The sequence below is a fragment of the Lepisma saccharinum genome, chromosome 28, assembly GCF_977018435.1.
Source record: "Lepisma saccharinum chromosome 28, izLepSacc3.1, whole genome shotgun sequence".
Taxonomy (NCBI): domain Eukaryota; kingdom Metazoa; phylum Arthropoda; class Insecta; order Zygentoma; family Lepismatidae; genus Lepisma; species Lepisma saccharinum.
Genome location: NC_139256.1, coordinates 11,587,608 through 11,603,621, shown reverse-complemented (window position 1 = coordinate 11,603,621; position 16,014 = coordinate 11,587,608). Strand labels below are relative to the sequence as shown.

At 39.6% G+C, this 16,014-nt stretch overlaps 1 protein-coding gene across 1 annotated transcript in view; it reads left to right on the top strand.

Moving 5' to 3' along the window:
- Positions 1-1,006: 1,006 nt before the first annotated feature.
- The window catches only part of LOC145980593 (uncharacterized), a 31,435-nt gene continuing 16,427 nt past the window's right edge, over positions 1,007-16,014 (top strand). The window contains exon 1 of the mRNA XM_083113628.1: positions 1,007-2,444. Within this exon, the coding sequence (XP_082969754.1) occupies positions 1,007-2,444 (1,438 nt within the window). The remainder of the gene's footprint in view (positions 2,445-16,014) is intronic.

Genomic DNA, 16,014 nt, shown 5'->3' with positions numbered 1-16,014 from the left:
GGCAACGAGTTCCCACAGTCCCACCGTACCCGGATACCTGGTCCAACTATCCTTCTCGCCTAAATTAACTTTAATGTCGTTGCCTTCGAAGGTCACCTTCGATTTCCCAATCTTCCACACCACACCACCGCCTTCGTTGGTTTCCATGCTAGGATACAATCCGAACACTTCATCCTTGTCGAATTTCCCCGTACTCAGGTAGTCTCGTGCCAAAGGTCCCAACTCGATTTTATCCGAAGACGACGTGCTACCAATGGCTCGACGTCGTGCCGGTGCATCCTTCAGTTCGAACGGTGTCGAAGGAATGCTCGAAATGGGCGTGGGTACAGCGTAACTTTTAGCCGCGAGCGGTACGAGTTCGTTGATCAAATTTTTATTTTGTTCCGTGACACTTTTAATTTCTTTACCTAGACCGCTGATGGCCTGGGCTGGGTTATCTTCCCAGAGGCAGAGCTGCATGCCACCAGGCGCGTCCCCAGGTTGCGGATAGGGGAACGGCCATCAGATATGTTGGCTAGCTGGAAACAGTCGCGGACAAGCAGCAGCAGGATTGGAGGAGGCAGCGAGATGTGGAGTGGCAACTGCATCTCGGTAAATACTGCAAGGCTCCGATGAAAATCCTGCGATGTGGCGAGGAGAGCCGCCACTAACTAAGCTCAGCCCCTGCTGCCTTGCAGGGAGGGGAGGGATCCCCAAAGGCTAAGGGAAGGATACCCTGACAGAAAACCAAGGGTGGGGCAGACTCGTAAGGCATAGTGAAGCCAGCTGCCCTACGGGAGTAAACCCTAAACAAATCCTGGTCCTCCAAGAATGGGGGTTGGGCGTGGGGCCGACAACCCCATCCCACAAAAGGAACCACGTTACGAGACCTCAAAGAAATGTAGCCGGACAGATCTACCGACGACGGACTGGCGTGAGCAATGGACAAGCGAATTATGGAAAGGGAAGGGATCTATATGTAGGGAGCTGGAATGTGCTATCTTTGTATAGGGCAGGTGCATTGAGGATGTTGCTGGATCAACTAAATAATTATAAGCCTGCGATAGTGGCATTGCAAGAAGTACGTTGGATCGGAAAAGGAGTTTTGGAAAAAAGAGAAGCAACTGTATTCTATAGCTGTGATGAAAGGCTGCATATGCTAGGAACTGGGTTTATAATACATAAACAACTAAAACATCTAGTGATAGGATTTAAAGCTATAAGTTCAAGATTATCGACATTAAGAGTTAAAGGAGAGTTCTTTAATTACAGTATAATCAATGCACATGCACCCACGGAAGTATCCACAGATGATGTAAAAGAAGATTTCTATGATGCGTTAGAGAAAGCATTTGATGATTGCCCAAAAAATGACATAAAAATAGTAATTGGAGACTTCAATGCCCAGATAGGCATTGAAGACGTGTATCAACCAACAATTGGTAAACAAAGTATGCATAAAGTAACAAATAACAATGGTATGAGGCTAATAATGTTTGCAACATCTCGGAATCAAGTAATAACAACAACTCTGTTCCAGCACAAGGATATTCATAAAATGACATGGAGAGCCCCGGATGGAAAAACTTACAATCAAATTGACCACATGCTAATAGATTGTAGACATAGATCAGATATCATTGATGTTAGATCTTTTAGAGGGGCTAATATTGATTCCGACCATTATTTGATTATGGGAAGGATTAGAGCAAGAATATCTAATAGTCGAAAAATGAAGGCGACTAGCCTGATTAAATTTAATGTCACGCAGTTAAGAAATCCAACGGTGGTTGAGAGGTACAGAAGTAAACTACAAGAGGGATTCGTCGGGATGAAACCGGCAGAAGTGGAAAATGTAGATGAGAGGTGGGATAGATATAAGCTGAGGATCAGTAATGTAGCAAAGGAAATACTTGAAACACAAAAGCCAGTAAAGAAAGAAACGTGGTTCGATGAGGAATGTCAAAATGTAACCAAAGAAAAGAATTATGTATATAAGAGGATGCAGCAAAGAAGTGCAACAAGGAGAGCTAGGGATGAATATCAAGAGAAAAGAAGGATTGAGAAGAGAGTCCATAGGAAAAGAAAAAGGGAATGGATGAAGCAAGAGATGAAACAGTTGGAAAGCCTGCATGAGCAGAAGAATGTAAGGCAGATGTATAAGCTGGTAAATAATACAAAAGATGTTTTTAAACCAAGGACAACAGTCTGTAGAAATGAAACAGGCGATATAATTAGTGACACTAATGAAATTTTAGAAAGGTGGAGAAGGCATTTTAATGATGTATTGAATGGCAGTGCAGATGTAGCAGGTATGCTGGAAGAAGGATTAAATGAAGAAGAGGAAGGAGAAGAAGGCATAGAAAGTCCAAAGTTAGATGAAGTATGGGAGGCAGTCAAGATATTGAAAAATAGTAAAGCATCTGGAATAGATAACTTGCAAGCAGAGCTGCTTAAGCATGGAGGCGAGAGTGTCATTAGAGGCTTGAAGGAAATAATAAACATAATCTGGAAAAAGGGACAGATGCCAAGTGAATGGAGGACGGGTATCATAGTACCTATCCACAAGAAAGGGGACATGATGGAGTGTGCAAACTATCGTGGAATTACATTGTTGAACGTTGCATATAAAGTATTTGCAAGAATTATATATAAAAGACTACTACCATATGTAGAAAAGTGCATTGGACCATATCAATGTGGGTTCAGGCCAGGAAAATCTACAATTAACCAGATATTCACCTTAAGGCAAATACTGGAGAAAACGCTGGAGTTTGGGATAGGAACGCACCATCTATTTCTTGATTTTAAATCTGCATACGATAGTATAAACAGGACCCAACTATATCTGGCAATGAAAGATCTCGGAATTCCAATAGGATTAATAAGAATGGTGAGGATAACTATGGAGGGCTCTAATAGTAAGATAAGAGTAGGAGGACAACTCTCAGAACCTGTTGAAATAGAAAATGGACTAAGACAAGGCGATGTGCTGTCCTGTTTGTTGTTTAACATTGCCTTAGAGAAGGTTATACGGGAAGCTCGGGTGCAAATTAGGGGTACCATATATTATAAGTCAATCCAGATACTTGCATATGCAGATGATGTGGACATAGTAGGAAGATCTCTACATGCAGTGGAAGAAGCATTTCTGGCCATAGAAAGGGAAGGAAAAAAGATGGGATTGGTGGTGAATGAAGGGAAGACTAAGTACATGGCAGCAGGCAAAGCACACAGATATAATCCATCACCGACCATAACAATGGCTAATTATACCTTTGATAGAGTGGATGCCTTTATCTACCTGGGTTCTGTTGTGACATATGAAAATGATTCACAGGAGGAAGTAAAGGCACGACTTATAGCAGCGAATAGGGCCTATTATGGACTACAGAGACATTTTAAGAGCACCATATTGTCCAGAACAACTAAGTTAATACTTTACAAGACACTGATAAGACCTGTATTGACTTATGCTGCGGAAACTTGGACCAGTTCAAGGAAAGATGAAGAGTTGGTAGAGACCTTTGAAAGAAAGATATTGCGAAGAATATTGGGACCAGTATGTGAGAATGGAAAATGGAGAAAGCGATTTAATAAGGAGCTCTACGACTTATATCAAGAACCAACAGTTATTGGTGTAATAAAGGCGGCTAGATTAAGATGGGCAGGTCATGTGATGCGCATGAGTGATAGTGACCCTGCAAAGAGAGTGATGTTGGATAGCCCAGGTGGACAAAGGAAACGAGGAAGGCCTAAATTAAGATGGGTGGATGGAGTGGATGAGGATGTTCGGAGGCTCCAGTATAGAAATTGGAAAGTTGTGGCGAAAGGTAGAGATAGATGGAGACAAATCACAGAGGAGGCCAAGGTTCATCAGTGGACTGTAGCGCCATAAGAAGAAGAAGAAGACCGCTGATGGCATCGATCACAGGTTGATCCTGACGTTTCTTCTCTTCGTAGAATCCGCGATTCTCGGATTTCCAACCTTTGAAGCGTTTCGCGAGGTAATCGCGAAGCTTGAGATTTTCGTCTTCGATTTTTCGTTTCGTCATAACGTTTATTTATATACGTCGTTTCTCACAACGTTGCAACGTTTAGAAAGTCGTTGATTTTGTTTCTGTATTTTCCGTCGTTGGGTTTCCTCGTCATGTCGATCGTCGCGAATCCGAAATCGTCACCGTTCCAGCAAGTAGAGCAGCAGCGTTCCGAAAATTGATTGTAGTTCATGTCTCCGCCTACGTAGTCATCGTACGCGTGCTTGAGGTTGGTGTGATCTTGACGAAACAAACATATGAAATTAGCGTTGTCGCGTACTAACTGTTTTGGAATTTTGGAAAACGTTTGAGCTAGGTAGAAGCAATCCATTCCTTTGTGACGACCTTGCGTGAAAAAGTTGCGAATTTCATTTTGATTTTCCAGGATGACGTCGTCGAACACAACAACTGAATTTTCACGACAATCGTCGAGTGGTTTTATTTCCGAGGCGAACGTTGCAATGTCCAGACCATCGTACAGTTTCATCAGTTGCTGGTATTTGGATTGCTCCAAACTTTTCGAGAACACGTACAGGTGCCTGTTCTTCCAATCTAACCAATTCGGTGCGAGGAGAAAATTGTCCACGAGCAGTGTCGTTTTCCCACACCCCGAAGGACCTACGATCAGACAGCGGATGCTGTCGGGAAGCAACTCACCGTTCTTTTTTTTTCTCGTTTGACTTTCCGGATCCGGTAGACGCTTCACCACGTTCCACGTACTCACAAGATCACTTCGTTCGCGTCGATCCAACTCTTTTCCGGAAGTCCCAGCCATTTGACAAACAGTTTGTCACCTTTCCTACGCAATACTTTCTCGATGAGGTACGTGTCGGGGTGTTTCGTTTTAGAGAGTTCCTCTTCGTAAAATCTTCCTTTCAAAATCTCGCCGCTACTATCTTTTATTATATACGTGTGTCGGTTTCCGGGTAAAACTCGAACCACCGTAAAGAGTTCTGTGCTCCAATTTTTTGTGAATCCCTTCTCGAAGGTGCGTTTGAATTTGCTGATCCTCACCTGGTCTCCAATTTTGTATTTAGCTCTTTTTGTCGTGGGTGTGTACTTTGGACAGTAAACTGTAGAAATTAAACGCTGCTCGTCAGATTTCGTAACGTCAACTGGCTTCATGCCTATCGTTCTGTATACCGTATCATTATAGGTGTCAACGAGTTCCGGCAGGATGTAATTTGTAATTTCCCCGAAGCGTGAATCGTTTCCACATGTGTGTTTTCAAGGTTCGATTAAATCTTTCCACGATGCTGGCTTTGATGTGACTGAAGGTCGAATAATGTCGAATGTCATGTTTTTGAATAAACTTTTGGAATACGGCGTTGTAAAATTCTTTACCGTTGTCCGTGTGCAGAAATCGAGGTCGTCTGCCGCCGCTTTCGCGAAAAATTAATTTGAATGCTTCCGTGACGCACGATCCCGTTTTCGCCTTCAAAGGTAGAGCCCATGCGAATTTCGAAAATGTGTCTATGACGGTGAGGAGGTACTTGTTGCCATTGTTCCATTTATGTACGTTTTTCAAATTGCCGCTACTCATCTCCACGAGATCGCTTTGCCAGAGGTCGTCGATGCCCTTGGTTACCACAGCCAAACGTTCGTAGTTGCGGCGTGCAGGTTTATGCAATTCTTCGACGATGGCTTGCCTAGACATTTTATTATTTTAGAGATTACGTTTGAAGAGAAGCACCAGCGTGATGGGATTCAAAGAGGGGGGCACCTCGCTCGTGTTTTGAATGATCAGCTTATCGCCGGCACTCACGTCGAAAACGGTAAGATCTTCGTCTTCGTGTATTTCATATATGTTGCGCGTTTCGTTCCAACGTGCCAGAGGAATGTTTCCTGCTTTCTGGACACCACGATTCGATATTAAGGTCATGGTGGGAACGCTAGCTTTTCTGCCGTGAGACCAGTACGAAAATTCGTTTATCTGAATTGTGCCATCGAGGAGAAACTTGTAGTACGGATGATAAGGATGCAACATGTACAGTTTGTTACCTTCGACGAACGTGGAGATTCTCTGTTGATTGGGAACGCTGTTGATTTCGATGGCTTGCAAGGTGAACAATTTGGCGAATTTAGTGTCGAAGGTGACGAGATTACTGTGAACTTGTCCGAGTTTATTTTCGATGGGCAGCAAATGCTCGATTATGGTATCCGTTACGGCAGAAAACGACGGTTTGATTTTCACTTCCACGTTCAACTGCTTGTAGTTTTCGTTGAGTTCTTGCAACTTGGCACCGAAAGAGGCCAGCGTCGATTCCTGCGTGGATTCCAGCACTCCAACTTGATCTCTGATGTTGACGACAATATTCTGAAGGTTCTCGACTTGATTCAATTTCGAGCTCTTGTCGGTAAGATCGTTCACGATGCTTCGCATCTCTGTAAACTGCGTGTGAAGGTCGGCGACGCTCTGCGAAGTGGGCAGCGTCGACACCAGCGAACTAATTTCGTCTCGAATCTGTTCCACGTTCGCCGTTTCCGTTTCTTGTCGTTTCAGCATTCGAGATATGTTTCTTTTCAAAGCGTGCAATTCTTTGGAGGTGGGGAGATTGGCCACCCTACTCTCGAGATCGCTCAATGAACTTTTGATGTCGCTCGAATCGGATAGTGAGTAGTGGTATTTGTGCTATTATAAACCCACGAAAGTATGAACCCCCTCTCATGCAGATTTGCTACACTTAAAACAAGCTCAACATGCCCATATGAGCTTTTTGCTCAAGTGTGGAATCTTGTCTAATCCAAGATTTTTGTGAAAATGCCCTCGGGAATTTCTCGGAAAGTATGACCTCCTCAGATTGATTTGTCTACACTTACAAAAGGCACTTCTGTGAGATTGTTGTCCATAAATTTGTTAAAAATATGCCCCTCTTTTGGCCATACTTAAAACTAGGCCAAGACACACATACACATATTCAGACACACACACACACACACACATATTTATTTCTGGTTTAAGTTCAATTGGGCACCAGGCTCAAATTGTATATCTAGTATTAAGATAATGTAATTCTTCTAGAATTGCTCCGTGACCCTCTCATTTCTTACATCATAAACATATGATTTTTCCCCTATGAGAATAACACTACATATGGTGTCATCTGGTAATGCCTCATGGAATTCACAGATAATTTTAATGTTTGTCCTGTCATTTACCACAACTTGTTTTCTTTTTGAGGTGTTGATGACAAACATGGGTCTCCGTGTCTTGAATTCATCTGGTGTGTAATACATGTCAGTACTGCCAGTAGTGACACGTTTGAAAGCCGAAAATGCCTCATATAATTTAAGGAAATCATCCTTGGACATGTCTAAATTGTAATTTTCTCTAGGGAAGACCTCATTTCTGCCATTTTTAAGATATATGTTCTTGATGTTGCAGTTATCAAATCTACTTGAATTTTTTTCCTGATTGTTGTGTCTTCCAGTCTGAAACAGTACCACCACAAAATCAGGCATGTCATATTGAATACTGGAGAATGAATTTGTAGCATCAAACTCATAATATGTGCCAGATGCGGGCTTCTGTACGCATTGATATGTGTAAAATTGCAGAGGAATCTGTGGATTTTTTATTATATCAGCTTTGTATTTAAGAGCATAACTGGCTTCATATTCAACAACAGGGATTCTTAGCTCCATAGTCTGAATAATGCACTTGCCTGCATCTGGTAAGGTATTAGGCAGAGCTTCTCCTGTAGGGTTTAATGTGCTGTACCTCATCAAAGCATTGTTATCATTTGCAGCTCTTCTAAATGTGATTCTTAACCCGCCCTTCCACATAATATCTTTGTAATCCGAGAAGAATCCTGGCAACAGGCGCATGGGGAACAGCACTGTGTGGTTCTTAGATAATATCTTATCACCAGCCTCAAATCCACCTATTTTGTAGTAAGAAGCTTCGGTTTTGGATAATTTTAGTGTGGCCAAAGCTGTGGAGGTAATGCCGGGATAATCTATTCTGTTTATAACAACACCATGCTTTCTGATCTCAATTTCAGAGAATAGATGCGGCACAAAATTGTCTACCAATCTTATATTTGAATTTGCCGGATAATCTGTTCCATCGAGCTTTACAACATCAAATTTGATGTATAGATCTGCTCTGTGGGGGTGTATAAAGCCATCCCCTACATCAAGATCAACCTCAATTTCTGTGTTGGGTTGATTTAAATTTGCAAATGTCCTCCTGTTTGGGGGGAATGATTGTAGCTCATAACTCTCAATATTTTCCATTGTATGTATTTTTATTTAAATGTTAATCTCTATGATTGCAGTTGTTGTGGCTCCAGCAAAATCAACTAATTCTTCTTTTTCATTAGTGACCATCAACTCAATGTAATCTATTCTATTGTGGCACACAGGAAAATATAATGTTGGGGATGGATTGTAGATGATTGGCTCCATGAATTCGGAATTAGGTTTGAATGTTGCAATGATGCCAGTTTGTTTGTGAGTGCCTATGCCATTTGATTTGGTGATCATACCCTCGGCCACATTACAGTGAATATTCAGAGTCTCTATGGCTAAGAATTTAGGTATATTCATAGCAGTGTGTTTGATGGCCGGTTCAAGTTTTGTGTTGTTCTCAAAGCCTAACAGCTCTCCTATAGTACCCAGATCCACTGTTTCTGTGGCAGATACAATTTCTACTCTGTGAGTGACAGAATTTTGACTTAACACTACACCTCTGGGTAATTGAGCATTTAGAGTGGACAGATTATATTGCCCTGGAGTGATGACAATTTTTTGATCCCCTACTGCAATTTTGTTGTTGTGGTGCGTAATATTAGGGATCAAGTACATGCCGTAAAATGCTCTGAGAGCTATTGTTTTGGGATACACTATGTCATCATGCAATTTGAGTTTCAATATTGAATTTTGGCTGGTGAGATGGAATACCCCCATGATGTTTCAGATACCACAAGGCTTTTTGAAAATTTTCAATTGATGGTTTATTTATTTGAGACATATATCTAAGAACAGATAAACACAAATGTCCACAATTAACATCTTTGAAGTTTTGAACACGGGCATTATTGTAATAAAGATTAGCTGATTTTAGATATTTTATTAAATTTTCAGGTGGAACACCTCCAAATGAATCAAACACAAATGCCTCATTGTTTAAATATTTAAGATAACAAATCCAGTGAGTGCCCTGATTTTTGTACTTATCCAAATTAACAATGCCACACTCTTTGTTGAGTGGTTGTTCTGGTAAAGAATCAGACATGTACACACCTCTAAAATGTTTGATGCCCAGTGGCTTGATTAAAGCTTCAATATCTTGGTTTGTAAGCGGCTCTTGTTTTTTTTAAACTTACTCATGGCTCTCTTAACACCTTTGCCTTTTTTCTCCATGGCCAGGTTATGGCGCCTCTGCTCATCTAATTCTGCCCTATTTTTCTTGGCATCTATTACTGTTTTTGCTATGGCAGCTGATCCCCCAGCCAAGCTCCCAACAGCCCCGAGAGCAGCTAAGATGGCAGGGATGGTAAATATGAAACCCCCCACATGTGATTTTTTTCTTGATTGCTGTAATTTTTTTAATTGGGGGTACTAAGCAACAATTTCATACCATGTCCCTTTGCAATACAAGATTTTTTTTTCTTGCGCTGCTTTTTGGTCAAGAGACTATCAATAGTTTTAAGAGATTTGAGACCTGCATAAGGTATTTGATACATAACACCCTTGGCCTTCATTGTAGGTTTATTATATACATATTCACAACCCCCACCCCAGTTTTTGTTTGGTGCTCATAGCTATTGTGGTCCCCAATGCTGCTATTTTCTCACTTAAAGAAGCATCTTTGCTTACAAATCTACCAAATGCAGCCTCTTCTAATTTCTTGTCTGCAACATGTCTCTTGTCAAGATCAGAATGTGTGTTGTATGCTATGTCATGGTCTCTACAAGCAGCATCTAGAGGATTAACACCAGGATCACCTCTGTTTAATCTATGATCCAGTTTTGTGCCTGGACCACAATACTGATAGCCTGGAATGTGTAGTTCAAATGGCAGCTTGTTTATAATGTCATTAACAAGCCCCCGACCCTCAGAAATATTCCAAAATTTAGGTGGTAGAGTATTAATAATTTTTATCAGATATCCAATCCCCTTAGTGTCATTCACTATAAAATTAGACAATTTTGTGCTTATCATGTCCATAATTCCAACTTTTTCATTGTAAAAATTCTGGTTCCCAGCATTTTCCTCCCCAGCTATCACCAATAACCTATCTACAAGTTTCCTGACATCATCAACCCAGACAAATTCTTTGGGCAGGGTGTTGTATTGTTTGATTCCACTGCCAGTCTTGATCTGTGACCATATGGGCTTGATTAAATTATTGTATTTTGCCCCACTGCTAGACTTGACTCTTTTTTGTGTGGGATCATTGTTCTGGTATAGAGCATCTGATTTTATTAATATTTCTTTGTAATGCTCATAATCTTGATCTGTATAGCTGCCAGGCCTTTTCCTAGTCATCAGTTCCCACAATCCAGGTGTTCCGGGGTACTTAACAAAAGCACCTTTTTCTCCGAGACGAGATTCTGAATATACAATCAGATCATCTCCCATAAATGTTACTCTGAAGTTGCCAATTCTATGTATGATGCTGCCATCAAGCTCTGTGTCAGCATATAAGCCAAAGACCTCATCTTTGTTGTCTTTAGGTGTGGTTAAATATTTTTGAGCAAGAAGACCCAATTCAATAGTATCCTGAGTAGCTTCAATCCTTCTAGGAGCAATAGGACTAGGTGTATGAATACTGGAAAGTGGGGTGAATGGATAATCTAATATGTTCCTTGCAGCTACAGGCACAAGCTCTGTGATCAAATCTTGATTTTGCTCTGTAACAGTTTTGATATTCTTACCTAAATTATTAATAGCATCAATTACAGGCTGTTCTGTTTGTTTGTGTTTTTCATAGATTCCTCGGTTCTCTGATTTCCATCCCTTAAATCTTTTTACAAGATAATCTCTTAACTTAAGATCGTCAATGATTGGCCTTTTCATGGTTATTTATTTATATTTCAACGTCTAGAAAATTGTTGATTTTATTTCTATATTTGCCACTATTGGGTGTTCTTGTCATATCAATTGTGACAAACCCATAACTGTCCTGGTTCCAGCACCTGCTGCAAATCTTGGAAAAATCATTGTAGCTCAAGTCCCCACCTACATATTCATCATGTATGTGTTTGAGGTTGGTATGATCTTGATGAAACACACATATAAAATTGCTGTTGTCTCGGATCAGCTGCTTCGGAATTTTAGAAAAAGTCTGTGCCAGGTAGAAACAATCAATGTTTTTGTGTCGGCCCTGTGTAAAGAAATTTCTAACCTTGTTTTGATTATCCAGTATAATATCATCAAACACAACAACAGAATTATCGAAACATTCATCAAGTGGCTTAACATCTGATTCAAAAGTGGCTATATCCAATCCATCATATAGCTTCATCAGCTGCTGATATTTTAATTGTTCCAAGCTCTTAGAGAAGACATACAAGTGCCTGTTTTTCCAGTCTAACCAGTTGGGTGCCAATAAAAAATTATCAACCATTAGTGTAGTTTTACCACAAGCAGATGGCCCAACAATAAGACACCTAATATTATCAGGCAGCAAGTTGCCATTTCTCTTATTCTGCTGTTCAGGTTCTGGCAGCCTTTTTATAACATCCCAGGTGCTCATATTATTATTTTGTCTGCATCGATCCAGCTGTGTTCTGGAAGTCCTAGCCATTTGACAAATAACTTGTTGCCTTTTCTGCGGATGATTTTTTCTATGAGATATGTGTCAGGCTGTTTAGTTTTGTTGAGTTCTTCTTCATAGAACCGGCCTTTGAGAATTTCTCCTCGGTGATCCTTTATTATATGTGTTAAGGGTCCCGGGTTTAACTTGAACCACTGTAAATAATTCAGTGCTCCAGTTTCTTGTAAAACCTCTTTTGAATAAGTGCTTATATTTGCTGATTCTTACTTGATCCCCCACCCTGTATTTGGCCTTTCTTGTTGTTGGCTGATATTTAGGATAATAAACAGTCCTGATCAATTTTTGCTCATCAGATGAAGTTACTTCAGAGGGTTTCATGTTGATTGTGGAATGGACCGAGTTGTTATATTTATGTAGAAGTTCTGGAAGAATATTAATCCATTTATAATTACCTTGGAGAGTAAATTGTTTATACATAAGATTTTTTAGAGTTTTGTTGAATCTCTCTACAATTGAGGCTTTGAGATCACTGTAACTCGAGTAATGTTTTATTGCCTGGCTTTTAATAAATTGTTGGAACACAGAATTATAAAATTCTTTGCCATTATCTGTTTGCAAATAGCGCGGGGATCTTCCACTCTGATTGATGATTGTCCTGAGGGCTTCTGTAACACATTTTCCAGTCTTGGATTTGAGTGGCACAGCCCAGGCAAATTTTGAAAATGTGTCTATTACAGTAAGTAGATACTTGTAGCCCTTGTTGATTTTGTCTAAGTTTTTCAACTGTCCACTTGACAACTCAATCAAGTCGCTCTGCCATAAATCATCTATGCCTTTTGTGACTACTGGGAGTCTCTTAAAATTATGTCTGGCTTGTCTGTGTAATTCATCAACAATAATTTGTCTAGACATAATATGTAAACAAGAATATTGCAACTATGGGGTGTTCAGCAGCTGATACTACAGGATTTTCTAAATATAATTTGTCCCCTATTTGTATTTTAAATTCCAAATCTTCAACATAAGATGTTTCTAATGTATTGGGATCTGTAAAATCCTCTAATTCTACACTGGTGATTTTTACTTTGTTGTCAGCTTTTGTTATTGATAAGGTAGGGTAGTGGTGTGCCTGTGGTTGAAGCCAATATTTGATCTTGATTGGTCTCAATGTGCCCCCAACAAAAAACTGGTAATAAAATTGTGCAGGGGACAGCATATATATTTTGCCACCTGGTGTAAATGGAGAATCATATTCTTTATTGGGGATGCTATACAATTCAAGAATTACTGTATGTTTTGGATTCTCGATTATGCCTGTTATTTCCTTTTCTGCTGTAAGCAATCTGCTTGTTACAGATTCAAGGTGCTCATTGATGGTCCTAACAACATCATCATGGCCTGGCTTGATTTTTATGTCCACAACAAGTTTCTTGTATTGTTGCACAATTTCTTGTAGCTGGGTGGCAAAAACAGACAGAGCATTTGCTTGATTGGATTCCATGGTCCCTAGCTGTTGGTTGATATTCGCTACAATTTGTTGCAAATTTTCAACAACTGCCAATTTTGAATTTTGAGCAGTAAGATCATGGACCTGTCTTCTGATATCCTTAAACAGGGCATGCAGTTCATTAATATGTTGATTGGTTGGTAGAGTGGCAACTGTCTGAGTGAGATGTTTGATCTCTGCTTGGATATTCTTGATATCTTCTGATTTCAATATCCTATTCACTGCCCTCTTAATATTTTTAAGTTCCTGTGATGTAGGAAGATTTGATACTGTATTTTGCAAAGATTCAAGTGCCAATTTTACATTGTTTAATTCAGAAGCATCAGCCACATTTTGCATAGCATTTTGGAGCAGGGCTATATCTGCCTGAGAGGGTGTGGATTGTTGTAAAATTTCAAGTTTTGTTTGGATATCATCGATCAAGTGATGAAAATGAGATAGCTCAGATTCAGTGTTGAGGTTTTCAAGCTTTGTGATTTGGTGCTGGACACTGACAAGGGTGTCTACAATACCGGGCAATCGGGATTCTTGTACATTTGCCAAATCACTTTGCACTGCTGCTATTGTACCTTCAAGATGGGTTATGGTACTTTGAATTTTTCCAAAATCTTCATATGTTTCAAGTTGCAGCTTGATGTTGGCTACACTCCGAGTTATTGCATTCAAGGCATCAGAAGATGGCAAATTGTTCATAAAATTTTCAAGTGTCTCAATTTTTTCTTTAACCTCGGCTATGGCATTGTGCAGAGGATCCAGATTAGGTATTTGGAGTGACTGAATCTGTTCTTTTAGAGTGGAAATCACTAGATCAAAATCTTCTTGTGATTTTATGCTTTTGACAATTGTTTGGAGCTGTGCCTGGACATTATTTATTTGCTCTTCCAATTGTTGTTTCAATTGCTCAGAATTGGTGGCCTGGGTCTTAAATTTGGCTTGAAGAGCTGCTACAGCTTCTTCTAAACTTTGAAAATTATCTAATGTGGCCAAATCAGTATATTTTTGAAGCAACACTTTGAGTTCTGAGTCAATTTTAAGAAGAGGGTCCATGCATTGTGATTGTAAATTTGTAATTTCTAATTGAAGACTGGCATTGAGTGTGGTTTGTAAAGCTTGTAAATCACTTCTTAATTTCTTGACTCTGACATCAAGCATCAGAATCTCATCACTGTGATCTTCATGTCTTGTATGGCCAAATATATCATTAGGCATTTTTGTTTTAATGGTTATTTATTATAGAGTATCTGATTCTTAATTCTATAAAAAAGGGTATAAGCTTGTCATATGATCCCGGGACCTCAATATATAAGCAGTCACCAGCAGAAACAGTATATACAGTGCCAGAAACCATGTTTGAGTGCTTAATTCTATAAATATTTCTCCCCACTGAAATCTTGACATCACCCTCAGGGGTTGTAATAAATTGCAATTGCCCACCTACAGGTAATTGGTAATGATTTAAATTATTGTTAAATATGTACAATGTTTTGCCTGTTTCATCATCATTATCTGTAAATATGCTGTTCAGATGAATAATTAACAAGCCACTCAGTTTAGATATTATATCAGAAGAGGGTTGTGGTGTTGGCAGGTCCATAATAGCCTGTTTTTTGAACCCAAATAAGTTCATAGGCATGTTTATTTATTTCAAATCATGCTCTGTAATTGGGCATTGATTCCCATTTTTCAAATCACAATGCCCCCAAGGTAAAGTATGTATGCCACATGATAAAATGCATCGCTTATCATCATGTGGGTCCAGGGCCACTTTTCTTACAATATTTGAAGTCAATAAGTGATCCTCACTCTGAATTCTATTTTCCGATGTTCTGATTGAATTCTGGGATTTGAGGCAATTTTCATAATCTTCAAATTGGAGATCTTTTTCAACAGTAACTCTGCCAATGCCCTTGGCCTTTTTGGTAACAGCGCCACCACATGTTTGAAAAGTGTACATCTTGGCACTTAACCCAGCAAATTTCACAATAACATCACCAAGTGTCTCATCTTTTAACTTGCCAGGCACCTTTTTGTTGTGGTGGTGTTGAATTTTTGTATGTTCACTGGTATCAAAGTATTGAAACAATTCAGGCTGTGACATATCTTGATAAACATCTTCTGTTTGAATATCAAGAATAAAACTATCCGTGTCCATGTACAATAATTTTACACGATCACCATAAAAAGGTTTCAGCACATCATAATACAATATTAACATATGTAATTTGGACAATTCCAATATCACAGCCCCTACATAAATAGGTTTATCAAATTTGATCTTTGTTTTTTTCATGTTGAAAAGTGCCATGTGCTCATCATAAATTCTTCTATAATTGAAATTAGGCTTTGCAACCAATTTTTTGCTCAGGCTGGGGTCAGTAATTATTTTAACATCGGTATGTTTTCTGACATTTTCAATTGTTTTGCCATACACTGAATTCACCATCAATTTAAACAAGCCCTTATCAAATTGGCTCTTTGCAGATGTTCGAAGCTCTGTATTTGTATCAATGTATGGTTTCAACCATTCTGAGTGCCTGAACCTCAAAACTTTTCTAATTTTGGTCACTTGAACACCATGTTTCATCAGGAACTGGAGGTTTTTGTAATATGTGACATATCCCTGTTTTGGCTCCAGAGTCATCATGAGCTTCTTCTGTTTAGAGCCAGGTGAGCACTGAACCTCGGAAATTGGGGCCAGATCAGAAAATTTATTGTGCAAATGATCTGGAATTGTCAGATCAACCTCTAAGATGAGGCCGTAGTTA